This window comes from Rhinolophus sinicus, linkage group LG06, assembly GCF_036562045.2.
Source record: "Rhinolophus sinicus isolate RSC01 linkage group LG06, ASM3656204v1, whole genome shotgun sequence".
In the NCBI taxonomy this organism is placed as follows: domain Eukaryota; kingdom Metazoa; phylum Chordata; class Mammalia; order Chiroptera; family Rhinolophidae; genus Rhinolophus; species Rhinolophus sinicus.
The window spans coordinates 165,854,473-165,881,798 of record NC_133756.1 but is presented as its reverse complement, the minus strand read 5'-3'; the positions used below and the strand labels follow the sequence as shown (position 1 = coordinate 165,881,798).

General features: G+C 62.4%; 1 protein-coding gene across 1 annotated transcript; it reads left to right on the top strand.

Moving 5' to 3' along the window:
* Positions 1-529: 529 nt before the first annotated feature.
* On the top strand, positions 530-27,112 carry MUC2 (mucin 2, oligomeric mucus/gel-forming). The gene is made up of 49 exons (XM_074336947.1): positions 530-650; positions 1,197-1,467; positions 2,400-2,514; positions 2,869-2,959; positions 3,077-3,186; positions 3,356-3,566; positions 3,832-3,957; positions 4,464-4,581; positions 4,661-4,799; positions 4,890-5,000; positions 5,089-5,158; positions 5,238-5,375; positions 5,460-5,624; positions 6,138-6,232; positions 6,480-6,606; positions 7,010-7,265; positions 7,414-7,466; positions 7,561-7,661; positions 8,006-8,157; positions 8,424-8,562; positions 8,855-8,965; positions 9,048-9,227; positions 9,333-9,572; positions 10,088-10,244; positions 10,449-10,580; positions 11,094-11,241; positions 11,547-11,587; positions 11,995-12,186; positions 12,640-12,666; positions 13,226-17,656; positions 18,327-18,650; positions 18,938-19,182; positions 19,485-19,659; positions 20,191-20,438; positions 21,044-21,227; positions 21,503-21,728; positions 22,330-22,508; positions 22,848-22,917; positions 23,060-23,157; positions 23,259-23,290; positions 23,954-24,128; positions 24,400-24,504; positions 24,730-24,770; positions 24,903-25,025; positions 25,109-25,207; positions 25,883-26,011; positions 26,221-26,260; positions 26,471-26,597; positions 26,736-27,112. Exons 1-49 carry the CDS (start codon positions 575-577, stop codon positions 26,971-26,973), a joined length of 11,181 nt encoding a protein of 3,726 aa, XP_074193048.1. The 5' UTR covers positions 530-574; the 3' UTR covers positions 26,974-27,112.
* Positions 27,113-27,326: the final 214 nt, after the last annotated feature.

Genomic DNA, 27,326 nt, shown 5'->3' with positions numbered 1-27,326 from the left:
GAAGAGGAGGGGATTAGAGGTGGGGCCGGTGTGGACCCAAGAGCTCCATGAGCTCCAGCTGACTGGTGGGGGGAAAAGAGCACCCCATCTATGGGCAGCAGCTCATGCTCCCTGCCTCGGGGGGCTGGGGGCAGGGAGGGCAGGGCGGAGCTCAGGCCCTGCGGGGGAAGCTGGGGCCCGAACCGCCCCGCTGCCCAGCCAGGGAAGGGTCCAGGAGCCCCTCGGGAAGGCCTCATTTGACCCACTGAGCTCTGGCAGGCGCTGGACGGTGGGGTGGGGGCCGTGGGGAGCCTGCGGGCGTGTGTTGGAATGGGGTAATTGGGCTACATCCTGACAAGGGTGAGCTTTACGCAGGGAGATGAGTAAATAAAGAGACAAACCTTAGATAACCTGAATCAATATTTCCCCACAGTGGCCCACAGGAGCCCCCACAGCTGTTTTCTTGATAATCTGGCCAACGCCCCACCCACCCTCGCCCCTCCCTTTCCCTCCCGCCCTCTGATGACCCTGTGGGGCCATATAAGGCTGGGACCTCTGCCCTGGTTGCTCTCCCACCCTGCCCTGCCGAGCCACCATGGGGCTGCCACTGGCCTGCCTAGTGGCCCTCTGCCTGGCCCTGACCCCGGCCAGGAGTGTGGAGCTGCGGAGAGGTGAGGTGGTGGTGGGCAGTGTGTCTGGGAGGTGCGGGCAGCTGGGCAGACGCATTGCCTGGCAGGAGGAGCTGGTCATCCTCTGCCCAGCCTATGGGGTGTCCTGCAGACCCCATCCCTGCCGATTGTGAAGGGAAAGAGGGAAGGGGGACAGGTGCTCTTGGGTTCCCACCATCCCTTTGAAGTGGTCACCCAGCCAGAGTGTGTGTCTAGGGGCTGCACCAGGTGGCAACACCCAAGCTGAGCCATGGTCTGTGAGTGTGGGAGGCAGCGTTGGCCAGGGCGGTGGGCAGGGGGCCCATAGGCTCAGGTATCAGGGACCTCGGAGGGGCCAGGCCAAGACGGCCCCTTTGCACAAGGGGTCACTTCAGCCTGGGTGACAAGGTCCAGCAGAGGCCCCTCCTGCAGGATACCCGCCCTAGGCCTGTGCGGGGGCCCCAGGGCTCCAAGCCGCTGCCGGGTGCCTGTGCGCGGTCCTCAGAGGGCTGCTGCCGGCCGGTGCTGGGTGTCGCCTGGGCTGCTCACCCTGTGTCCCCTTCACCCCAGAGGGCAGAACCCGAAACCACGGCCACAATGTCTGCAGCACCTGGGGCGACTTCCACTACAAGACCTTCGACGGGGACGTCTTCCGCTTCCCCGGCCTCTGCGACTACAACCTGGCCTCTGACTGTCGCAGCTCCTACAAGGAGTTCGCCGTGCACGTGAAACGCAGCCCGGGCCGCGGCGGGGGCCACCCCCAGCTCCAGCACATTCTGCTGATGATCAAAGACGACACCATCTACCTCACCCACCAGCTGGTCGTGGTGAACGGCGCCATGTACGTGCGGTCGGGTGGCCTCCCCTCCCTCGTCCTGCAAGTGGGGGCCCAGTGCGCCCTGTGAGCGCCCCCGAGCCCCCGTTCTAAGACACAGCTCAGAAGGATAGTGCTAGCTTTGAGTTCAGGTCGTTGATTCATTCAGCAAACACAGATGAGTCCCCACTGGGAGTCCCCATGGGCCAGGGACTCGGGAGGCTCAGGGGCTTTACTTATCCTGCAAGTCTGCCACAGCCTCTCTGCTTGGGCCCCCCAGGCTATGGGCAGTGGCGGGACAACAGATGTCCTGGCCCAGGGCGGCCTGGCAGCCGTCTGGTAAAAAGGCCCTGTGCCTGTGGTGGTTAGAGTTACAGAAGCGAGGGAGGGGCCCGTGGGAGCCCCCTCCCCCTGCCCCAGCTGTTGTCCCCGCATTGTCTATGGAACAATGAGGCTCTAAGTGCATCCTGCCCAGCAGGGTTCCCCACCTGCAGGGTCTGGCTCAGGCCGGGGTGGGTACAGACCATACAGAGGCAAAAGTTGGGGTGAGCACAGTGGCGACAGCTGTGCAGGGGTTGGGGAAGCCTCCACCTGGGTAGAGCCTGCCCTCCCTCCACCTGGGGCCCTGGGGGCAGGGGGGGCCCTGCCCAGGACAGAGGAGGGGCTGCTGAGAGGGAGATGGGCAGGCAGGGTGTGGCTCTGCCTGAAGGATCCAGTCCAGCCCAGGTGGACGGGGCTCTCCAGCCACTGCAGCCTCGGATGGCCCAGCTGCCTGTGGCCCCAGGGCTGGCTGAGAGGCCAAGGCAGGGCCGTCCCGCCACTCTGTGTACACGTCTCAGTCCCCTCCGAGCAGCAGGACTGGGGAGGGCCAGGAGCAGTGGGTGGCTGTGTGTGGGTGGCTGTGGGTGGCTGTGTGGCTGGCTGTGTGGCTGGCACGTGACTCTCTCCTGTGCCCCCAGTGTCACCACCCCGCACTACAGCTCTGGGTTGCTCATCGAGAAGAATGACGCTTACACGAAGGTCTTCTCCCGGGCTGGCCTCAGCCTCATGTGGAACCGTGAGGACTCGCTCATGGTGGGTGCCAGGACCACAGGGGAGCACGGGGTCTAGGGGGGGCTGGGAGTTCCCTGCGGCCTCCATCCAGGCTGGTGGAGAAGACTGGCAGGTTAGTGGTCGGCAGAGGCGAGACCACAAGTCCACCAAGGCAGGACCCTCAGGGCCGGGGTGGTGGGCTGGCCTCCCCCCTCCACCCTTCCTAGGCCCCAGTGACGCCAGGATACCCCCTGGCTGACCCCAGCCCTCCCGCAGAAGACGATTTCCATTCAAACAAGGTTCTGAGGAGGCCTGGCCATGGGGGCTTCCTCCTGCTGTCTGGCCTGTGGTCCTTCTGGCCTGCGGCCACTCAGCTGCCTCCTCTTGCCTTGACAGCTGGAGCTGGACAGTAAGTTCCGGAACCACACTTGCGGCCTCTGTGGTGACTACAATGGCCTGCAAACCTACTCTGAGTTCCTCTCTGACGGTGAGTTTTCCAGGGGCTTGGCGGGCAGAGTTGTTATAGGTTCCTGGAGCCCCCCTGACGGGCTGTGTATAGGCTCCCGGTGCCAACCCCACCCTGATGAGCTGTGCCCACCCCCAGGCGTGCTCTTCAGCCCCATCGAGTTTGGGAACATGCAGAAGATCAGCAAGCCTGAGGAGGTGTGCGACGACCCCGAGGACGTGCCAGCCCCCAAGTCCTGCTCTGAGCACGTGAGTCACTGGCCGGCCCGGCCTGGGCAGGAGCCGTTCCCGGGGTGGGGGCCCCATGCTCACAGTGCTGCTTATCTTCCCTGAGAGCCCCCCGCCCCCTGGGCAGCGTAGCCAGGAGGAGGGTGTGAGCAGCCCCCGCCCACTGCCCACTGACCCATGTGCCCGCCAGCGTGCTGAGTGTGAGAAGCTGCTGACGGCCGTGGCCTTCGAGGAGTGCCTGGGCCTGGTCCCGCTGGAGCCGTACGTGCAGGCCTGCATGCAAGACCTCTGCCAGTGCCCGCCGGGGGCCTCCTGCATGTGCAGCACCATCGCTGAGTTCTCCCGCCAGTGTTCCCACGCTGGCGGCCGGCCAGGGAACTGGAGGACTGCCACGCTCTGCCGTGAGTGCCGACTGGGCAGGGTCAGGAGGATGGGACCCCCGGGCACTCCGGGGTGATCCACAGGGAGTGCAGCCACTTTGGCCAGCCCAGGGCAGGGTGGCCTGGTGTCCTGGTCAGGAGCCACACTGCTGACCACACAAGCGGCCTCAGCCTTGGGTGTGAGGCAGACACAAAGCTGGGCAAGCCCAGAGCCCTTGGCGGTGCAGCCGCTCTGCCCCTGCCCACTGCACCCCACCGGCTCAGGGGTCTGGCTTTGCCGTTTCAGCCAAGAGCTGCCCCGGGAACATGGTCTACCTGGAGAGTGGCTCACCCTGCATGGACACCTGCTCACACCTGGAGGTCAGCAGCCTGTGTGAGGAGCACCGCATGGATGGTTGTTTCTGCCCAGAAGGTGCGTGCTGCAGCAGCAGGTGGGGCGGGCCAGTGGGGCGGGCAGGGACACAGCCCCGATGGGGCCCACCTGGCCTGTGAGCCCTGGGACGAGTGGCCTCATTGCGCTGCTTTGGGCTTGGGTTCTCGCTGCCCCAAAGGGACAGTGTGGGCAGAGATGGCACAGGAGGAACGGCATGGTGCACTTCCCTCTGGAACTCAGGGGACAAGGTTCAGGCTGAGAGGACACAGATGCCGAAGACCCCTCCCAAACATACACAGTGGTGGCTTCCAGGGGCCCTGGGGAACACCTTTCCGGTCACCACCTTCTCCTGCCCGGCCCATGGAACCTGGAGGTTCCCGGGAAGAGGCTGGACTGTTGGGCCCAGACACTGTGTGGGGACCACAGTGTCACCCAAAGGACCAGAGGTGCCTGTGGGTGGGAAGCCTGGCTGGCAGCCCCACGTTGGGGATCCCGGCCCCTTCTGAGGCCGGCTGAGTGTGACGTCACGTCCCGTGCTGTCCCAGGCACTGTGTACGATGACATCGCGGGCAAGGGCTGCATCTCTGTGAGCCAGTGCCACTGCAAGCTGCACGGACACCTATACGCACCTGGCCAGAAGGTCACCAACAACTGCGAGCACTGGTGGGTCCGGGGCCGAGGGCTGGGGGCCGGGCGCGTGGGGATGGCAGCTGAGCCTAACATGTGCCCTGCTGCCTGACAGCGTCTGCAATGCCGGCCGCTGGGTGTGCAAAGACCTGCCGTGTCCCGGCACCTGTGCCCTGGAGGGCGGGTCCCACATCACCACCTTCGACGGGAAGAAGTATACCTTCCACGGGGACTGTTACTACGTGCTGACCAAGGTAGGCTGGCCGCCGGGAGGGCCTGAGGGCGGAGCTGGGCCCCGGCCTGGGTCGGCTGTGTCCTCACTGAGCCCTCTGCCCTCCCCGCAGGGCGAACACAATGACTCCTATGCCCTCCTGGGCGAGCTGGCCCCCTGCGGCTCCACGGACAAGCAGACCTGCCTGAAGACAGTGGTGCTGCTGGCCGACAAGAAGAAGAATGTGGGTGTCCCCGCCCCTTCCCTTCCCTGTACCCCCAGGGCCCCCCAGGCTTTTCTCAGCCCCTCTCTCCCCTCGGCTTTCCCCACAGGCGGTGACCTTCAAGTCTGATGGCAGCGTGCTGCTGAATGAGCTGCAGGTGAATCTTCCTCACGTGACAGGTGAGTCCTGCTTCAGGAACCCCGGCTGGGGGCGGGCGGGGTGGGCCGGCCGAGCACTGCTCACATCCCTGCCTTGCAGCCAGCTTCTCCATCTTCCGAGCGTCCTCCCACCACCTGGTGGTGAGCACCACCTTCGGCCTCAGGATGCAGGTTCAGTTGGTGCCGATCATGCAGCTCTTCCTGACACTGGACCAGGCCTCCCAGGGGCGCGTGCAGGGTGAGTGGCCCCCGGGCTCCCCCACAGAGGCCTGCCCTGCCCCCGCCTGCCCTGCCCCCTCCTAACTGTGTCCTGGCCCCTCAGGCCTCTGCGGGAACTTCAACGGCCAGGAAGGCGACGACTTCAAGACAGCGGGCGGGCTGGTGGAGGCCACGGGGGCCGGCTTTGCCAACACTTGGAAGGCCCAGTCCAGCTGCCAAGACAAACTGGACTGGCTGGACGACCCCTGCTCCCTCAACATCGAGAGTGGTGAGGCTCGGCCCCACCTGGGACAGCTGGCTCTGGGCCATGGCGCCCTCGCCGGGCAGACGGGCTTCCCGGTGGGACATGGTGTGTGGGTGGGGGTGGGTGGAGGAGAAAAGGCCTGCCCTACTCAGGGCCAGCCGTCCGCCTGCTGCGTTCTGCTGTGTGGCTGGTTTATGGTGGCCTATGTTGGCAGCCCACCAAGTCACACAGCAGAAAGGCCAGGCCCACTCACTGATGGGTGGCAGCCCTTATCCAGGGACTGGCCTGGTGCCATGACAGTATGTCCCTCCCACCCTCCATGAGACCCTGCCATGCCTGGGAGGTTGAGAGAGGGAAGGTGGTGGGCACCCCTGCCTTGCAAGGGGGCAGCATTCTGGGCTGACCTGCCCTGGAGGCAGGGGCCTGGGCTGGTCCACAGGGGGGACGGTGTCCACTCCAGCCTGGGGAACAGGACAGCCAGACTCAGGGACCTACTAGAGGGTCCACCCCCGCTGAGGTTCTGACACTCCTCTCTAGCCAACTACGCCGAGCACTGGTGCTCCCTGCTGAAGAAGACGGAGAGCCCCTTTGGCAGGTGCCACTCCGCCGTGGACCCAGCCGAGTATTACAAGGTGGGTGGGATCCATGCACGCAGTCCCCACACGCCTGACCCGGGCCAGTGAGGTGTGCTCTGTGTCCCCAGCTGACTCTGCCTTCTGGCTGCGAGCAAGGCCCCTGCTGGAAGTTGCTGAGTGTGCGAGTGGGTGTGTTTGTGTGTGCGTGGGCGCATGTAGACACGTGCGTGTCTGTGAGTGCTGCTGCGTGCAATGCATGTCCTCTTACCACCTTCCTCTGTCACCGTCCTGTTTTGTTGCCCAGAGGTGCAGATACGACACGTGTAACTGCCAGAACAACGAGGATTGCATGTGTGCGGCCCTGTCCTCCTACGCCCGCGCCTGTGCCACCAAGGGCGTCATGCTGTGGGGCTGGCGGGAGCTCGTCTGCAGTGAGTGCCGTCCCTTGCGGGCGTCTTGGGGCTCAGGGGTCCTGGTGTCTCTGTGGGATGGGTCTGGGGGAGGCCTACACTGCACCCACCATTCCCTGTGGCAGCTCCTCCTGAGCACGGGGGTCCAGGGAGCGGTCGGCCCACTGCAGCTGGTGACTGCACTCCCAGTTTCCTCTGCCAAGAAGCAGAGGAAGCCAGCCCTCCACTGCTCTCTGCCAGCGGGGAGGGTCCTGGAACTGTGGCCACAGCCCGATGGCCCACATGGGGAGGCATGTGGGGCGGGGGTGCCAGGGGGACGGCCCTCACTGTCCCCTTGGCTGGCAGGTGTGGCTCAGGGACAGTCAGCAGGGGTCTGGGGGCCAGGCCGTCCCTGTTGCCCCTCACAAGGCCCCTTCCCCTGCAGACAAGGACGTGGGATCGTGCCCCAAGTCACAGGTGTTCCTGTACAACCTGACCACCTGCCAGCAGACCTGCCGCTCGCTCTCCGAGGCTGACAGTCACTGCCTCAAGGGCTTTGCGCCCGTGGACGGCTGTGGCTGCCCCGACCACACCTTCCTGGACGAGAAGGGCCACTGTGTGCCGCTGGCCAAGTGCTCCTGTTACCACCGGGGCCTCTACCTGGAGGCAGGGGAGGTGGTCCTGAAACAGGAGGAGCGATGGTGGGTGTCCTGGGGCAGGGGCGGGAGGGCACGGGGCTGGGGGTGGGGGCAGGGGCGGATCCCCCTGGGGGAGCCCACAGCCCCACCTGACCCACAGAGCCACTGGGCCTGCTCCCAGAGGCTCCTTCACCTCCCGCCTCTCCTGCAGCGTCTGCCGGAACGGGAGGCTTCACTGCATCCAGGTCAAGCTGCTCGGCCAGAGTAAGTGATGCAGCACTGACGCGGCTTCCTCCCGTGGTCTGCTGTCCCCAACCCCCAACTTCAGCTTAGCTAAGGGGGCCCCTCCGTCCCACAGGCTGCGCGGCCCCAAAGATTCATGTTGACTGCAACAACCTGACCGCACTGGCCATCCGGAACCCCCGCCCCGTCAGCTGCCAGACGCTTGCTGCCGGCTACGTGAGTGTTGGGGAGGGGACGGGCAGGCAGGCTCTGGGCGCCCTGCCTGTGGACACACACAGGGCCTGCATTGGCCTTCCCTGTCCCTAGAGGGAAGTGGTGGCCGGTGGGCCCCTGCCCAGCCTCCTGGAGCACTGGGGCCAGTGTAGGCTCCCCTGGCAGGCAGCCCTCACCTGTCTGCTGCCCAGTGCTGGGCCCAAGGAGAGAGACTTCAGGGCTTGGGCCAGGGAGACAGGTCAGGGGTGGGTGGGGGCGTGAGGGGTGTCTGCAGTGTCAGATGAGCAGTCAAGGGCAGCGCTGGCCTGGCATCGAATCCCTGAACCCCATTGTCTGGCTGCCCCCAGTACCACACAGAATGCATTAGCGGCTGCGTGTGCCCCGAGGGGCAGATGGATGACGGCCGTGGGGGCTGCGTCACGGAGGAGAAGTGCACCTGTATGCACAACAAGCAGCTGTACTCCCCCGGGGACAAGATCAACGTGGACTGTAACACGTGGTGAGTGGCCGGGCCTGGCTGACCCTGGTCCCAAGCACTCAGAGGGCAGTGTGTCCTGGACAACAGGTCAGGGGTCTGCAGGGCCCTGTGTCCCCACCCGGCTGGCAAGGCTCTAGCCCGACTGGGGGTGCTGGATGGCACTTTTGGGCTGGCAAAGTCTTGTAGGCGTCGTGCCTGGGGAGCTGTCCACATAGTACCCAGGGCTCTGAGCAGGGGGGTCCCCTGGGCTCCTGCAGCCCCTTCAGCCCCATTCTTGCTCTTCTCAGCACCTGCCAGAAAGGGCGCTGGGCCTGCACCCAGACCAGGTGCCACGGCACCTGTACCATCTATGGGAGCGGCCACTACATCACCTTTGATGGGAAGCAGTACGACTTCGATGGACACTGCTCCTATGTGGCCACTCAGGTGATGCCGAGGGCACCACCAGGGCCGGCCTCTGTCCCGTGGGCCCCACTCTGTGGCCCAGGGCTGCTCTCAGCCCAGCAAGGGGCTTGGGGATGGGAGGGACCCGCCTTCTTCCACCCTCCCATTCTGTGACCCTCCCTTGGTGCATGCGGAACAAGGGGCGTGTGTGGGGTGGTTAGGGTCCCTCCCTCGTGCGGCCTGGCTACCCGCTCTCCGCAGAGGGGGCTGAGGCTTGGTGGGGGTGGGACACCGGTGCCCAGCTGGCTCGACTCACGTTCCCTGTGGCCCCCAGGACTACTGTGGCCAGAACTCCTCGCTGGGTTCCTTCAGCATCATCACCGAGAATGTCCCTTGCGGCACTACGGGTGTCACCTGCTCCAAGGCCATCAAGATCTTCATGGGGGTAAGTGCTGCCCGCCCCCGGGACGTGTGGGTGCTCAGAGACCTTGGATCCGGCCAGTGACTGGGTGTTTCCCCTGGAACAGAGGACGGAGCTGAAGCTGGAGGACAAGCACCGCATGGTGATCCAGCGTGACGTGGGCCATCACGTGGGCTACACCACGCGGGACGTGGGCCAGTACCTGGTGGTGGAGACCAGCACCGGCATCATCGTCATCTGGGACAAGCGGACCACCATCTTCATCAAGCTGGCCCCCTCCTACAAGGTACGCGGCCGCCCGCACGCCCAGCTGAGCATCCTGGGAGCATGAGGGGATGAGCACCCTGCCCGCGAGCCCCTTCTGGAAGCCCTTGCACACCCGTCTCCGCAGGGCACCGTGTGCGGCCTGTGCGGGAACTTCGACGAGCGCTCCAACAACGACTTCACCACACGGGACCACATGGTGGTAGAGAGTGAACTGGACTTCGGGAACAGCTGGAAGGAGGCCCCCACCTGCCCAGATGTGACCACCACCCCCGAGCCCTGCATCAAGAACCCCCACCGCCAGGCCTGGGCCGAGAAGCAGTGCAGCATCATCAAGGGCCCTGTCTTTGGCACCTGCCACAGCAAGGTGGGCAGGGTGTGGGCGTGGCCAATGGGAGGAGGCGTGGCCGTGGGCGTGGCTGGGCAGCGACTCCACAGGCTCTGTGTGCACACTGGGCAGTCATCTTGCTGCATCACCATGATGCACCTGTCCTCCAGCTTCAGCTCCATCCTCTGTGTCCTTTGGACATGTTACCAGACGTCTGAGATCCCTGGCTGGGCCCCAGCCTCGCTGTACCTTCCAGGGCTGGAGAAAGGACAGATAGCCCCCTAATACCCAGACGGCCCTCAGTCCAGGCAGTGGCAGGGGTAGGGAAGCCGGTCTCGGACTGCTGTCTTCTAGCTGAAGGCCCCAGGGCCCTGAGGGTCTGGGTGACAGGTCTGCACAGCCAGGGGTGGCCAACCGCCTCTAAACCGCCCCCATCAGCCCCACGGAACCCTGGGTGGCGAGAGCTCGGGGTCCTGAGTTCCTCGGGCCTGTGGGAAGGCCGGCCCCATGAGGGCAGCCAGCGCTGACCCAGGCACTGGCGGCTTCTCCCTCAGGTGGACCCCAAGCCCTTCTACGAGGCCTGCGTCCACGACTCCTGCTCCTGCGACACCGGTGGGGACTGTGAGTGCTTCTGCTCTGCCGTGGCCGCCTATGCCCAGGAGTGTACCAAGGAGGGCGCCTGCGTGTTCTGGAGGACGCCCGACCTGTGCCGTGAGTGCCTGCCTGTCTGGACCTGGGTGCCCACGGGGCAGGCTGGGGCCACCACCCTGTGGGCGGGGCGGCACTTCACCGTCCGAGGGACAGGGTGTGCATGGTCCCCTGCCCTGCCTTCCCCTGCCTGAGTATCCAAGCGTCATTTCTCGGGGCCACTGTGGCCCCAGCCCTCCCATCTGACCTCATCCCTGCACCCCCCAGCCATATTCTGCGACTACTACAACCCTCCAGACGAATGTGAGTGGCACTATGAGCCTTGCGGGAACCGCAGCTTTGAGACCTGCAGGACCATCAATGGCATCCACTCTAACATCTCTGTGTCCTACCTGGAGGGTGAGCATGAAGGGCCTTGGCTCACTCTGTGTGGCTGGGGACCCTGAGTTCCAGGGTGGGCCAAGCTCACCTTGCTTCAGCGTTTGTTCAACAGGGGTTTGGAGCCCGAGCTAGAGCCCTGCCCTTGAGGGGAGAAGCAGCAAATAGGTTAACATCCAATGCATAAGGTCAGGAGCAGGAAGTGCTGCAAGGAACAGGCAGAGCAGGATGGGGACACGTTTCAGAGGATGGGTTGGGGGGGCCTTGGAGAGGAGAACTAACAGCATGAAGGAGTGAGAGGAACACCAGGTCAGGGGTCAGAAGGGTGCAGCTGATGGGCGGGGCCTGGCTGTCCCTTTGGCCACACGACAGTGTGCTGGGCCCAGCTGGGGGATCAGGCTCCTGCCTTTCCATCTGACCTTCCTAGAGGAACATCCTGGAGAGAGAATCCTGCCTTGGCGGAGACAGTGGGCGGGGTCTGGTGGACATGTGACCCTTCATCGTGGTCTCAGCCCAGTGCACTGTGCTCACTAGGCTGCTACCCCCGCTGCCCTGCGGACAGGCCCATCTACGACGAGGACCAGAAGAAATGTGTCGCGAAAGACAAATGCGGCTGCTATGTGGAGGACACCTACTACCCACCTGGAGCACCTGTTCCTCCCAAGAATGAATGCCTGTCTTGGTACCTAAGCTCACATCACAGGGGGGCTGGGGGAGGTCAGCGCACAGAAAGGCAGACGTGCATATGAGTGCACATGTGTGTGGGCGCCCAGGCACACACACGCGCACACACGCACATGGGAGCCGGAGCACAGGACATCCGTTCTCATCCTCCGCTCTCCATCTGGCTGCTGCCCTCCTCGCCCCTCCTCGCTCTGCCCACAGTTAGAACCAGTGGGTGGGCTCCTTTGGGGCTATGTCCTGGGGCTCTGGGCTTGGGGGCGCCGGTGTTTCCTTGGGACCTGAGCCATTGAACTTGCTTTCCAGCGTGTGCACTAACTCCTCGCAAGTCTGCCAGCCAGAGGAAGGTAAGCTGCCCTCTGCGGCTGCCCTCGAGATGGCCAGCGGGGGTCCCACCCAAGAGACCCCACCAGCTGCCTGTCCCTGGGCTCCTGGGCTCGCCTAGCTGGGGTGGCTGGTCTGCTGGGGCCCTTCCCAGCCCAGACCTGGCTCTGCTCTGCAGCAGCCCCTGTGCAGCTCCCATCACATGGCTTTGTTTCTCCTGATGGGAGCCGGTGGCCCCATGGTGAACTCCTGCCGCCCCTCCTGTGACCCAGCTTTTGTGTTCCGACAAGGCCCTTAGGGTTCTGGGGATGGGGTTCTGACGGGGCATTGGCTTGTAGGAGCTGGGGACGCCCCACCTCTCCCTTACTGGGACAGGCCCAGGGGCTCTTGTTCCAGATGTGTTGATGTCCGTCTCCCTCCCATCCCCCAGGGAAGATTCTCAATTACACCCAGGACGGCTCCTTCTGCTACTGGGAGATCTGTGGCCCCAACGCAACGGTGGAGAAGCACTTCAACATCTGCATGTCCACCTTACCACCCTTCTCCTCCCCGACACCTGCCACCACGACCCCTGTCACCTCCACCACCACGGCCACCACCACCACACCGACCCCCAGCACAGGTGAGGCCCAGAGCCATGCACCCCGTAGCTCCTAGGGCCCCCGCCTTCCCCCCGCACCCTGAGCTCAGTGGAAAAGGCCCTTCTAGGGCAGGAGCGTGGCCAGTGTGGCAGGGTCTCATCTCTGCTTATGGGTAGAGATGATGCTGATATGCCTCTCAACTCAGCAAATAAATGTCCCTTGGGTCCCCAGCCTTGTGAATTGAGATGCCAGCATCATAACCACATCCCTGAGCCCAGACCACAGTGACGGTGACTTGGGGACATTTCCCCAAATCAGCAAGAAATGCCTCTATGGGTTAGAAAATGCAGAGAAATGCCATTACATCCCTCACAGCCACCACTGAACAAGCCAGCAGGGCATGACAGTGCAGAAAAAGGAAACTTGGAGAAATGAAAAACATTTATAAATCTCAAACTACATAATGACACACTCTCTTTCTCACTTCCCTGCAGTTTCGTCTCTTCCTTCAACAACTCCGAGTAAGTGTGCTGACGGCACTCCCTGGTGATGGATGGGCCTGAGAAAGTCCCACAAAAGGGCCAGCTGCCTGGCCATCTGCTTAGGGACCACACATGGTGCATTTGGTGACGGATTCCTAACTTGCTGAGTCCAGAGACTCATGCAGCGGGACTTGACAGGCTCTGGGTGACAACATTGTTGTCCAAGAGTCAGACAGAGCCCCTTCCAGTGTGTGCTTCCCCACCAGAATGGGTGACCTTTTTATTATTATTATTATTATTATTATTATTATTTTGGCACAAGGATTTACCAATAGCTTAGAAAGGGGCACTAGGCTGGAGCTCTGTGGCCTGGGTCTGTCATTTGGTATAACACCAGGGGTGCTCTAGCCTCTCTAGGCTTCAAAACACGGGTGGTGCACGTGGTGTCCAGCCCTTAACTCTCAGCCTACAGTCTGGTCCTTTGGCAATGAGGGGGCCAGCTGGTCGTGGGGTCTCTGAGCGCTCTGAGTCCCAGTGACCTCCCAGGTAGGTGCTGTGCCCAGGTGTAAATGACCAATTCTGGGTCTTACTTCCCTAGAGCTGTGTTGCTTCTGGTCCGACTGGATCAACAACGATCACCCGGAAACAGGCGGTAATAATGGCGACGAAGAGACGTTCGACAGTGTCTGCAAGGCCCCCGAGGACATCCAGTGCAGGTCGGCCAGAAAGCCCGAGCTCAGCTTGGAGGAGCTGGGTCAGAAGGTCCAGTGCAACGTCTCGTTTGGGTTCAGTTGCAAAAATGAAGACCAGTTTGGAATTGGACCATTTGAGGCCTGCTATGACTATGAGATACGTGTGTACTGTTGCCTGCCAATGGATCAATGTCCTTCGAGCCCAGCCTCAACCCCCACCACGGTGAGAACCACCCCAGAACCAACTACAATAGTGACAACCACAGTGACGACCACTACAACGACATCTACTGCTACACCAGTGACCCCTACAACTGTGACCACCAAGCCGACAACCACTCAGTGTGTGGATGACTGCAGATGGACGGGCTGGCTGGATTCTGGCAAACCCAGCTTTACCAAACCAGGTGGAGACTTTGAATCCATCAAGAATGTCTGTGATCCAGGCTGGGCAGCCAACATCTCCTGTAGAGCTTCTCAGTTTCCCAATGTTCCCATCGAAAATCTTGGACAAACTGTGGTGTGCGACCTCTCAGTTGGACTAGTGTGCAAAAACCAAGACCAGAAGCCAGGAGGAGTCATACCCCAGCCCTACTGCCTCAACTATGAGATCAACGTCTACTGCTGTAGTAGTAGGGACTGTGTCTCCACAACCGCCCCCACAACCACCTCCACCACAGCGACCCCAACCCCAACACCCACCATCATAACAGAGACACCAACCCCGACCCCCATCACCACAACCACCACCACCACCACCACTACAGAGACACCAACCCCAACCCCCACCACCACCACCACCACCACCACAGAGACCCCAACCCCAACACCCACCATCATAACAGAGACACCAACCCCGACCCCCATCACCACCACCACCACCACCACCACAGAGACCCCAACCCCAACACCCACCATCATAACAGAGACACCAACCACCATCACCACCACCACCACCACCACAGAGACCCCAACCCCAACACCCACCATCATAACAGAGACACCAACCCCGACCCCCATCACCACCACTACCACGACCACCACAGAGACCCCAACACCAACACCCACCATCGCAACAGAGACACCAACCACCATCACCACCACTACCACAACCACCACAGAGACCCCAACCCCAACACCCACCATTGTAACAGAGACCCCAACCTCGACTCCCATCAGCACCACTACCACGACCACCACAGAGACCCCAACACCAACACCCACCATCGCAACAGAGACACCAACCACCATCACCACCACTACCACAACCACCACAGAGACCCCAACCCCAACACCCACCATTGTAACAGAGACCCCAACCTCGACTCCCATCAGCACCACTACCACGACCACCACAGAGACCCCAACCCCAACACCCACCATTGTAACAGAGACCCCAACCTCGACTCCCATCAGCACCACTACCACGACCACCACAGAGACCCCAACACCAACACCCACCATCGTAACAGAGACACCAACCACCATTACCACCACTACCACGACCACCACAGAGACCCCAACACCAACACCCACCATCATAACAGAGACACCAACCACCATTACCACCACTACCACGACCACCACAGAGACCCCAACCCTAACACCCACCATCATAACAGAGACCCCAACCCCGACCCCCATCACCACCACTACCACGACCACCACAGAGACCCCAACCCCAACACCCACCATCATAACAGAGACCCCAACCCCGACCCCCATCACCACTACTACCACGACCACCACAGAGACTCCAACCCCAACACCCACCATCATAACAGAGACCCCAACCCCGACCCCCATCACCACCACTACCACGACCACCACAGAGACCCCAACCCCAACACCCACCATCATAACAGAGACCCCAACCCCGACCCCCATCACCACCACTACCACGACTACCACAGAGACCCCAACCCCAACACCCACCATCATAACAGAGACCCCAACCCCGACCCCCATCACCACCACTACCACGACCACCACAGAGACACCAACCCCAACCCCCATCATCACCACCACCACCACAGTGACCCCGACCACCACACCCACCATCATAATAGAGACCTCAACCCCGACCCCACCAACCACCACCACAGTGACTACCACATCTACCACCTCGCCAACATCCACCCCAGAACCAACGACCACAGTGACGACTACTACAACGACATCTACTGTTACGCCAGTGACCCCTACAACTGTGACCACCAAGCCGACAACCACTCAGTGTGTGGATGACTGCAGATGGACAGGCTGGCTGGATTCTGGCAAACCCAGCTTTACCAAACCAGGTGGAGACTTTGAATCCATCAAGAATGTCTGTGAGCCAGGCTGGGCAGCCAACATCTCCTGTAGAGCTTCTCAGTTTCCCAATGTTCCCATCGAAAATCTTGGACAAACTGTGGTGTGCGACCTCTCAGTTGGACTAGTGTGCAAAAACCAAGACCAGAAGCCAGGAGGAGTCATACCCCAGCCCTACTGCCTCAACTATGAGATCAACGTCTACTGCTGTAGTAGTAGGGACTGTGTCTCCACAACCGCCCCCACAACCACCTCCACCACAGAGACACCAACCCCAACACCCACCATCATAACAGAGACACCAACTCCGACCCCCATCACCACAACCACCACCACCACGACCACCACAGCGACCCCAACCCCAACACCCACCATCATAACAGAGACACCAACTCCGACCCCCATCACCACAACCACCACCACCACAACCACTACAGAGACATCAACCCCAACCCCCACCACCACCACCACCACAGAGACCCCAACCCCAACACCCACCATCATAACAGAGACACCAACCCCGACCCCCATCACCACCACTACCACGACCACCACAGAGACCCCAACACCAACACCCACCATCGTAACAGAGACACCAACCACCATCACCACCACTACCACGACCACCACAGAGACCCCAACCCCAACACCCACCATTGTAACAGAGACCCCAACCTCAACTCCCATCAGCACCACTACCACGACCACCACAGAGACCCCAACCCCAACACCCACCATCATAACAGAGACACCAACTCCGACCCCCATCACCACAACCACCACCACCACCACCACTACAGAGACACCAACCCCAACCCCCACCACCACCACCACCACCACCACAGAGACCCCAACCCCAACACCCACCATCATAACAGAGACACCAACCCCGACCCCCATCACCACAACCACCACCACCACCACTACAGAGACACCAACCCCACCCCCCACCACCACCACCACCACCACCACAGAGACACCAACCCCAACACCCACCATCATAACAGAGACACCAACCCCGACCCCCATCACCACTACCACCACCACCACCACAGAGACCCCAACCCCAACACCCACCATCATAACAGAGACACCAACTCCAACCCCCATCACCACCACCACCACCACCACTATAGAGACACCAACCCCGACCCCCATCACCACCACCACAGAGACTCCAACCCCAACACCCACCATCATAACAGAGACACCAACCCCGACCCCCATCACCACCACCACCACCACCACCACCACAGAGACCCCAACCCCAACACCCACCATCATAACAGAGACACCAACTCCAACACCCATCTCCACCACCACCACCACCACCACTACAGAGACCCCAACCCCGACCCCCATCACCACCACCACCACCACCACTACAGAGACACCAACCCCAACCCCCATCACCACCACCACAGAGACTCCAACCCCAACACCCACCATCATAACAGAGACACCAACCCCGACCCCCATCACCACCACCACCACCACCACTACAGAGACACCAACCCCAACCCCCATCACCACCACCACAGAGACTCCACCCCCAACACCCACCATCATAACAGAGACACCAACCCCGACCCCCATCACCACCACCACCACCACAGAGACCCCAACCCCTACACCTACCACCACAGTGACCCCGACTTCCACACCCACCATCATAACAGAGACTTCAACCCCAACTCCTGTCACCAACACTACCACCGCCACCACCACAGAGACCCCAACCCCGACCCCCACCACCTCAGTGACCCCACCCCCGACACCCACCACCACTATTAGCACGGAGACCCCGATCCCTACAAGCACAACACCCGTGCATGAGACAACCACGCCTGAGTCCTCCACCCCGGCAACCTCTCAGTCCACTGTCCCCTCTTCCACGGAATCGACCACGCTTCTGACCACCCCTCCAACAATTGTGGAGACATCCAGCACGCCTTCACCGACCACGGGAACGAAACCAACAGTCACTACCACAGGAGGCACCACGCCCTCTCCTCCATCCACTCCAGGTACACAGACACCAGGAGCCTGCATGGCAGCTGGTTCCACTTATGGTTCCTCCTTACCTCATGAGAGCTCACTCTCCTGCCAGGGGAGCTTTGCAGCTCCTCAGACCCAAGCCAGGTGCCCCTGCTCTGCCCACTGAGAACGGTTTCCAGGAAGGTTCCAGGCAGGCTCAGGTGCTTGCCTGCCAAGCTCAGCCAGTGAGTCTTCAGGGAGCCGCTGACCACTGGCCTGTATGTGGGCAGCAGAGCCAAAGACCCCCCCATTTGCCCCCACAAGATGTCTTCCCTCAGTCACAGCTGCCTTTGGCTCTTGGCCCTCAGCTCATGGCGGTGTGATGGGCAATGTGGGCAAAACCGTCCCAAGGGGAGCCCAGAGAGGCATGTGGGTCCAGGACCGGGCGGGAACAGAAGCTGCTAGTCAGGTACCCTTGAGACCGTCCTTCCGTGCCCCGTCTCCTGCCTGCCCCAGGGCAGGTGCTTAACCCATGGGCCTCCCCACAGGCCCTGCTCACTCTGCCCTTCCTGGAGACTGAGAGCTGGGACAATGGACATGAGGCCTTTCTGGGCCACGTACTACACCCTGAGCGAGCTGTCTGCAGATACTGCCAGGCCCCTGCGGCATCTAAGATGAGGGGATGCTGTCAGCCCTAACTCGTAACCTCCATTCTTACAGGAACACCGACCTCAGGCCCTACATCTTTGAAGACCACTCCCACCAGTGGGACCACGACTGGGCCCCCTTTGCCCACAACAAGACCCCCTTCCACACCCACACCCACTCCCATGACTGCGTCCACCACCACCACAGGAACCCCCACCCCAACAGGAAGCCCCTCCGCCACGCCACCTCTACCATCCACACCACAGACCACCACCTCCTCAACCAGCGTGCCCATGCCCACGACGAGCCCGATCGCTACCGCCAGCACCAGCGTGAACACGATCACCTCCTCCATTATCACATGCTGTGTTGTGAATGACACACACTACGCCCCAGGTACCCAAGCTTTTCACTTCTGATTCTCAGGCAATGGAGGCTGGCGGGAATTTGGTGGCTTTGACCAGTGGTTAGGAGTCAGGTCTCAGGTCTAACATGGGTGCTTGCTCAGGAAGCGGTTTGCTGAGTGCGGGCTGCTGTCGCTGTGGCCGGCTCCACTGTGAGGCCACGAGTCAGGGACAAGTGGGGGTGGGGGTGGGGTGGGCTTCCCTCTGTGGGGACCTGCACGTGTAGTCAGGTGGCCAGCCCTGTCTGGAGGGTCTAAGGACTGGGTCTCTCCCTTGCAGGCGAGCTGGTGTACAATGGCACCCATGGAGAAACATGCTATTATGTGAACTGCTCGCTGAGCTGCCACTTGGAGTTCTTCAACTGGTCCTGCCCGTCCACACCTTCCCCGACAACCACACCCTCCAAGCCGACACCCTCTTCCACACCAAGTCCATCCACGCCGACCACACGGCCGTCCACAGCATCGAGCACGCCGACCTCCACCAAGCCCCCTGGGTGCCCGGACTTTGATCCTCCCAGACAGGTAGGTGGGCTGCAGGTGGCTTTTGTCCCCTCAGCATCTAGAGCCCCAGGCAGTGCCTTTCTGCTGGCCACCTGAGATGGGCCTGTCCCCTATGTCCTGACCCATTCCCAGGAGGGCTGAGCCCTAGTGAGAGCTGCTGTGAGGCTGAGGAAGCTGCCCCCTGGATGGGCCACCCTTGGTCTCCAGCCTCCCAGGGAGGGATCTTAGCACTCACCCCAGGGCCTCCCAAGCACAACCCACCCTCTGCCGCGTGGGCTGGGCGGCCGGCTGGCCCGGCTGACCTGTACCCTCTCTGCCTGCAGGAGAACGAGACGTGGTGGCTGTGTAACTGCACCATGGCCGTCTGTAAGCATAACAACACTGTGGAGCTCGTGGAGGTGGAGTGCAACCCCCCGCCCATGCCCACCTGTTCCAACAACCTCACGCCGGTGCGAGTCATGGACCCCGATGGCTGCTGCTGGCACTGGGAGTGCGACTGTAAGCCCACCGATGCCACAGGGACCCTCCCCACCGTCTCCCTTCTGTGGGGGGGGGCTTCAGGGCCTGAGGTTGTTGGGTGCAGACCCCAGGTTGGACATGATGGCCCGATTGCTGAGCACTGCTGAGGGCCAGACACAGGTCCCTAGGGACTCTTCAGGCCCCTGCTCAGTCCCCGTCTCAGGCAGGGGGCCAGGCAGGGGCGGGGGCTTGCCTGGTAGAATAAGGCTGCTGCCAGGGCTACAGGGGCAGAGCTGGAATTTGAACCCAGACCTCCCGGCTCCAAAGCCAGGCCCCGTCCTGCACAAGGAACGGGCCACTGTGGGCTGAGTGGGCAGAGGCACTGTTGGGGGCCGGAAGCTGAACTAGATCCCTGGTATGGATGCCCCATGTGCTCCAGGACTCTGACTCTTCTGGCCCCTTCATTCCTGCTGGCCCCTCCCCCCTGCCCGTCGGCTCCTGACCACACCCTGTCCCATCCTAGACCCCGGCTCGGGGCTGTGCACGGGCTTATCCCAGCTTCCTCCTCAGGTTACTGCACAGGCTGGGGGGACCCCCACTACGTCACCTTCGACGGGCTGTACTACAGCTACCAGGGCAACTGCACGTACGTGCTGGTGGAGCAGATCGATCCCAAGGTGGACAACTTTGGGGTCTACATCGACAACTACCACTGCGACGTCAACGACCAGGTGTCCTGCCCCCGCACACTCATCGTGCGCCACGAGACCCAGGAGGTGCTGATCAAGACGGTGCACATGGCGCCCATGAAGGTGCAGGTATGCCGGCGGGCGAGGGTGTGCACAGCGGGGTACCGGTGCTGGTCCCCTCACGGGGTGGGGCACTGGGCTGAGGCCCCAGGAGTCAGGGCTGCTGCTTGGCAGACACATCCAGCTCTTCTCACAGGCCCTCCAGGGGCGTGCGGAGACCCCTTGGGCTCCCCCACTCAAGTCCCTACTATCTACACTGGACACAGGTCTCTGTGGCAGAAGCCCTGTCCCCAAGTACAGGGGCGGGTGGGCAGGGGCCGTGCACACAGCCACATGGAATTGTTGGTTCCCATGGCCTGGGGCCCCAGAGTCTCTGGGGGGCTCCGAGGGCAGCACCTTGCTGCTGTACTCCTGGGACCAGTCGGGGCAAGGCTCTGGTCCTGCACATGGAAAGGAAAGGGGGAGGGACGGGCAGAGACTCCCCCTGCTGCGCACACAGTGTGAGAATGGGCGGGGCAACCCTAGTGACCCCTGAAAGTGCAGTTCGCCCGGCCCTGCCCTGGTCGGACACACAAGGCTCCCTTTTCAGGGGTGACCAGGCAGGGTTGGCCTCTAGCTGGGAAGCCACTGGCTTCTGTGCCAGCGGCCTGCCCTGACCCGGGGTGTTGGTCCAGGTGCAGGTGAACAAGCAGGCCGTGGCTCTGCCCTACAAGAAGTACGGGCTGCAGGTGTACGAGTCGGGCATCAACTACGTGGTGGACATCCCTGAGCTGGGCGCCGTCATCTCCTACAACGGCCTGTCCTTCTCCGTCAGGCTGCCCTACCGCCTGTTCGGCAACAACACCAAGGGCCAGTGTGGTGAGCCCCGGCCCCTGCTGGCCCTGGGGAGGGCGGGGAGGGGGCAGAGGCTGGGTCTGAGCGCCCGCCAGCCCAGTGTGGTTCTCCTGCCCCTCTGCTCGGGGCCCCGTGGCCATCATCCTGGGTTTGGCCCCTGTGGGAGGCCAGTAGGAGTCTGGTGTCACTTGTGCCCTTGGCCCTGGCCAGCTGGTCACCAGGGAACTGGGGCTGGAGAAGGGGAGGGGTCCTAGAGCTCGCCCTGCTGCCGGTTCAGCGTGGGCCTCCTCGCCACACAGGCACGTGCACCAACAACACGGACGACGATTGTGTGCTGCCCAGCGGGGAGGTGGTGTCCGACTGCGAGGTCGCAGCTGACCAGTGGGTGGTCAATGACCCCTCCAAGCCGCACTGTCCCCACACCACCTTCACCACCAGGCGCCCAGCCACCACGCCCTCAGGGGGCAGCAGCCACACCCCAAACAAGGACTGTGCGTCTCCTCTGTGCGAACTCATCAAAGACAGGTGACCTGCCCCTGCGTCCGGCTGCTGCCTCAGTCACTAGCGAGCTGCAGGGTCTTGAGGAGAAGGCTCACTTCTCTGTGCCCCCCACCTTGTGTGCAAAGAGGAGTGGAGGCAAGGGGCCGAGTGTGAGGCTCTGGGCAAGTGCCGCCAGACATCCCTGTGCCTTTTCTGACCTCCCAGACCTCTCCTGCCCCCAGATGTGACAGTGTGGGCTGAGCTCGAGTCTTAGGGTAGAGCAATTGACCCCGTGCAGAACCCATATCCAGACCTGATATCAGAGGCAGAGATGGGCTTAGACAGAGGGGGGCACTCCCAAAGCTGGTGGGGAGCGCGTGCCTCACCCCTGGAGTTCTGCAAGTTGGGGCTGGGTGACCTTCTGCCAGGGTTGCCAGAGGGAGGATGCTGGCACACACCATTTAGACTTGGAGCCTCCTGCTCTGGGAGCCCGGCCCCACGGCACCTCATCCTTGGGCCACAATGCTGGCCCTCCTTCCCCGAGCCCGGCCTGGGTGCCTCCAGGCAGTGCAGGTGGAGGTGGTGGGAGGTGGGTTGAGGCAGGGAGTGCCACCGGCCAGAGCCTGATCCGTGCCCTCTCTGACAGCCTGTTTGCCCAGTGCCACTCCCTGGCACCCCCCGAGCACTACTACGAGGCCTGCCGGTTCGACAGCTGCTTTGTACCCAACTCGGGCATGGAATGCGCCAGTCTGCAGACCTATGCGGCCCTCTGTGCCCAGGAGGGCGTCTGCATTGACTGGAGGAACCACACCCACGGGGCCTGCCGTAAGTGCCTGCATGCCCCTGCCCTGGGCTGTGTCTCCTAGGGTTCTGCCGGGCGCTGTGCCCAGCTTGAAGCCAGGCCGGGATGGGTGGCCAGGCACATGTGGAGACCAGGCTGGGCATTGTGGTGGGGAAGGAGGGCCGGCTGGAGGGTCTGGGAGGGCTGGGGTGCTTCTGGCCTTGCCAGCACAACTGGTACCCGCTGCCCAGCTTGGGAGAGCATGGGGGGCTGAGGCGGGCAGTGCCAGGCAGTGTGGGTGTCTGGGGAGGACTGCCATTTTGGGGAGCACAAGCTCCTCCCTCCTGACTCTGGCCCCTCTGACGGCTGCCTCCCTCCTACAGCTGTGAGTTGCCCGTCTCACAGGGAGTACCGGGCCTGTGGTCCTGCAGAGGAGCCCACCTGCAAGTCCAGGTCAGTCTTGGGAGGATGCACTGGGGCACCTGGGTCCCTCCTGGCCGGGCACCTGGGCAGCACTGTTTGTGCCCGCTGCCCCAGCTTGCCCGCTCCTCAGCTCTTTGCACACCCACCTCATGATGCCTTCTCATCCCTCCAGCCCCTCGCAGAACAACACCCTCCTGGTGGAAGGCTGCTTCTGCCCCGAGGGCACCATGAACTATGCCCCTGGCTTTGATGTCTGCGTGAAGTCATGCGGTATGCCACCCACTCACGGTCTTCTCTCCTGCCTCTGTGAGGCCGAGCTTGGTCCTGCTGCCCCCGGACGCTGTTAACTGGACTTGTCTCTTCTCTCCTAGGCTGTGTGGGACCGGACAATGTGCCCAGAGAGGTAGGCCCTCCCCCTTGGTGCTGGGGTGGATTCTCCTACAAACCCTGAGTTTTGGGGGTGGGATGGGTTGGATGTGGAACCTGGGAGCTCAAAGACTAAGTAATGAGTCATTTAAGTCCTGGAACTCTGAGCTAACAGGGATGTTCACTCACCCTCCCACCCATTCGTGCCTTCCTCCTTTCACTCACCCATCCACCCATCCATCCATCCATCCATCCATCCATCCATCCATCCATCCACACATCCATCCATCTGTCCATCCATCCATCCATCCTTCTATCTGTCCATCCACCCTCCACACCACCAGCCCATCATGTGATGCTCTGTCTAACCCCGAGTGATGTCTTAGCCGCTGCACTGTGGTCCATGTCTCACGTGTGGTTGATTCTTTAGTCCATAGACCCTGTGGTGTGTCTGCCATGTGCCTGGCCCGTGTAGGCCAATGCTGCTGAGCAGGTCACTGTCATGATGGTAGTGGCCTGGGCCTGAATGCGGGCTGCTGTCCTGGACCAGAACCTCCCCGGGAGGGCACATGTTTCCCCACAGCACCCTCAGTGGGTGCCCCACGCTGTGCCTTGTCACCACTGAGCACAGACACACTGCGGTACAGCACTGGTGTGTGATGGGGGGCTCTTCTCCCCGCTCACCTCCTTCCTCCTGCAGTTTGGGGAGCACTTTGAGTTCGACTGCAAGGACTGCGTCTGCCTGGAGGGTGGAAGCGGCATCGTCTGCCAGCCCAAGAAGTGCAGTCAGAATTCCCCCAAGTGCACGGAGGATGGCACCTACCCAGTCACGGAGGTCGACCCTGCTGACACCTGCTGCAACATCACCACCTGCAGTAAGGCCGCCCGGGGGCAGGAGCGCCATAGCCATGCCTGGGCCCCTCCTGTGGCCCCCAGGTCACTGAGCAAGCCCCCATGCATGTTTCCACCTTCCCCGTGAGCTAGAGAGTGGTGGGGCTGCTGGAGGCCGGGGCAGGTCCAGCCGAGAGCAGGTGTTGGAGGGGCCGACACCCTCAGGACCTGACCCTGTGTGTGGGAGGCTGTTGGGGCCCTGCCTGTGGGGAGTGTCATCGTCACTATTCCCGGGCCTCCTCCCTCTCTCTTCAGAGTGCAACACCAGCCTGTGCAAGGAGAAGCCTCCCCTGTGTGCTCTGGGATTTGATGTGAAGAGCGAGATGGTACCTGGAAGGTGCTGCCCCGTGTACTCGTGTGGTAAGTGGGCCCGGGGGTGAGGGGCAGGAAGAAGGTCCCGCACCCAGGGCTGCCTGAGGACGACCAACCGGGGGCGGGTAACAAGCCCGGGCTGTGGCGTGAGGCGCAGGTGGGGTGAAGAGGCTCCCTCCTGGGGCCTGCATTCCGCGCTTGCATGCGCCCTGGGCCCAGTGCCCCCAACGTCCACGTGTATCTGACCCACATTCCTCTTTTCTTTCTCCCAAGTGCCCAAGGGCGTGTGTGTTCTTGAGAACGCTGAGTACCAGGTGACCAGGGGTTGTGCTGGGGGTGTGGTGGGAGGAGGGAGGAGGGCCTAAGGTGAGGTCGTGGGCGGGCTCCGGGGCTGGCCTGGGTGCCGTGGGGGTGCCGGCCTCATTCGCCCCTCCCTGCGCCCCAAGCCCGGCTCTCCAGTTTACTCCTCCAAGTGCCAGCAGTGCGTCTGCACCAACACCACGGACAGCGCCACACAGCTCAACCTCGTGTCCTGTAGCCATGTGCCCTGCAACACCACCTGCGACACTGTGAGGCCTCTCCCAGGGAGGGGGGCACGGGCCCACCCACACCCACTCCCCTCTCCTCTCGCCAACGCCTTCCTGTCTCCTAGGGCTTTGAGCTGGTGGACGCCCCTGGCGAGTGCTGCCGGAAGTGCGAGCAGACCCACTGCATCATCAACAGGCCTGACAACCAGCACTTCATCCTGAAGGTGCCAGGGGCGCTCCTGACACGGGGTGGGGGCACCTGCCGCCCCGGCTCAGTCTCCCAGTGCCAGCACGCTGTACGAGTGTCCTGGGGCACCCATAACAAGTGACCACAGACCAGGGGCGAAAAACGGCAGGGACAAGTCTCTCGCAGGCCTGGGGGCCAGAGCCCGAGAGCCAGGTGTCACAGGGCCACTCCTCCCACCAGCTCCAGGGGAGGGTCCTCCTGCCTCCGCCAGCCTCTGGGGCACCAGGCATCCCTGGGCTGTGGCCGTGTCACCATGTCACCCATGTCACCGTGTCACCCGTCTGCCTCAGTTCTCACGTGGCCTCTTCTTTCTCTCTGTCTCTATAAGGACCGTTGTCATTGAATCTAGGCTCACCTGCTTCTGCAGGATGACCTCCTCTTGACTTAAGGACACCTGCAAAGGCTCTAGTCCCAAATAAGGTCACACCTGCAGGTTCTGGGGGTTGGGAAGTGGACACGTCTACGGACCACAAGCTGGTGGCTGTCCCCTGGCCCTCCTGGGTGTCACCTGCCTGTGGCTCTGGGCCTGCTGGCTGGGCCCCCTGTCCCAGAAGCTGCCCTGCCTGGGAGGCGGGGCTGCCAAGTGTCCCTAGTCTTGTCTTTCTGGATGGGCCTCCTGCCAGCGCTCACTGGACTGTCCTCTGCCCCACAGCCCGGTGACATGAAGAGTGACCCCAAAAACAACTGCACCTTCTTCAGCTGCGTGAAAATTCACAACCAGCTCATCTCATCCGTCTCCAACATCACCTGCCCCGACTTTGACCCCACTGCCTGCCTTCCGGTGAGTGGCCTGGCCAGGGCACTGGCTATGTGTGCTCTGCCGGGACTCGGGGTCTCCAAGGATCTGGGGGCTGGGCCCCAGTGCTGGGGCGGTGGCCTCTGCCCTGGATCCCTTTTGCAAGAACTGCCCCTCCCCGCCCCGTGGCCCTGGGGCCACTCAGTGTTGGGGGAGGTCTGGGGTCCCAGGCTCATTCTCTCCCCACCCCCTAGGGCTCCATCACCCTCATGCCCAACGGCTGCTGCAAGAAATGTGAGTACGCGCCTGACGGGAGGGCTGCCTGGGCCCCGCAGGGGTGAGGGCGCAAGGGGCAGAGCCCCAAGAGCCACTGTCAGCTGGACGATGAGTTTGCCACAGGGCGGCAGAGGGTGTGCGTGGGGAGGGGAGAGGAAGCAGTGGGGGGCGCTGGGGGCCCGGGAAGGTGTGGGGCCGTCCCAGAGCCTCTGCCTCCCTGTCTCTCAGGCATCCCTCGCAATGAGACCAGGATCCCCTGCTCCACCATCCCCATGACCAAGATAATCACAGACGCTGGCTGCACAGGGAAAGTCACCATGAATTACTGCTCTGGGTCCTGCGGGACCTTTGCCATGTGAGTTTCAGGCCGAGAGCAGCCCTGGTGGGGGCAGGGGAGGGGGGCTGCTTGTCCTGTGGGTGGGGGCGGGCGGGCGGCCCTCACTCTGGCTGCTCTTGCGTCTGGCGGGCACCCCTCACTCTGGCCTGCCCCCAGGTACTCGGCGGAAGCTCAAGCCCTGGACCACAAGTGTTCCTGCTGTAAGGAGCAGCGTACCAGCCGTCGGCAGGTGGTGCTGAGCTGCCCGGACGGCAGCTCCCGGAGCCACACCTACACCCACATCGAGAGCTGCCTGTGCCAAGACACGGTGTGCGAGATCCCGCTGGCCCAGCGCAGGGCCCCCAGCCGTAGTCGGCGCTCCGGCTCCCAGGCCCTGCGTCCAGGGATGGCCTGAGCAGGGCGTCCCTCCTGCATCCTTTCACCTGCTGACCCTCTGAGTTTCTTCGCCTCCTAAACTTTCTCTCTGAAGATATTTATTTTCTGAGCCTTTGTTCAATTCTTTGCTTTTCCAAATAAACTCAGGCAGAGACGCAGTGTGGGTGTGCCTCCGCTGCTGTTGAGGGCCTGGGTGGGCTGCTGAGCACGGCCGAGGTCCGCCTGCTTCCTGGGGGCGCGTGCATCCAGATAGCCCAGAGGGAGCCCCTCATTCCCCACGGGGCCTGGACACCAAGCTCTACACAGGACATATGTCCATATACCTGGTCTGGCTTTGGCAAACTTTGTGTACAAAATGGGAGCCCCAGGGAC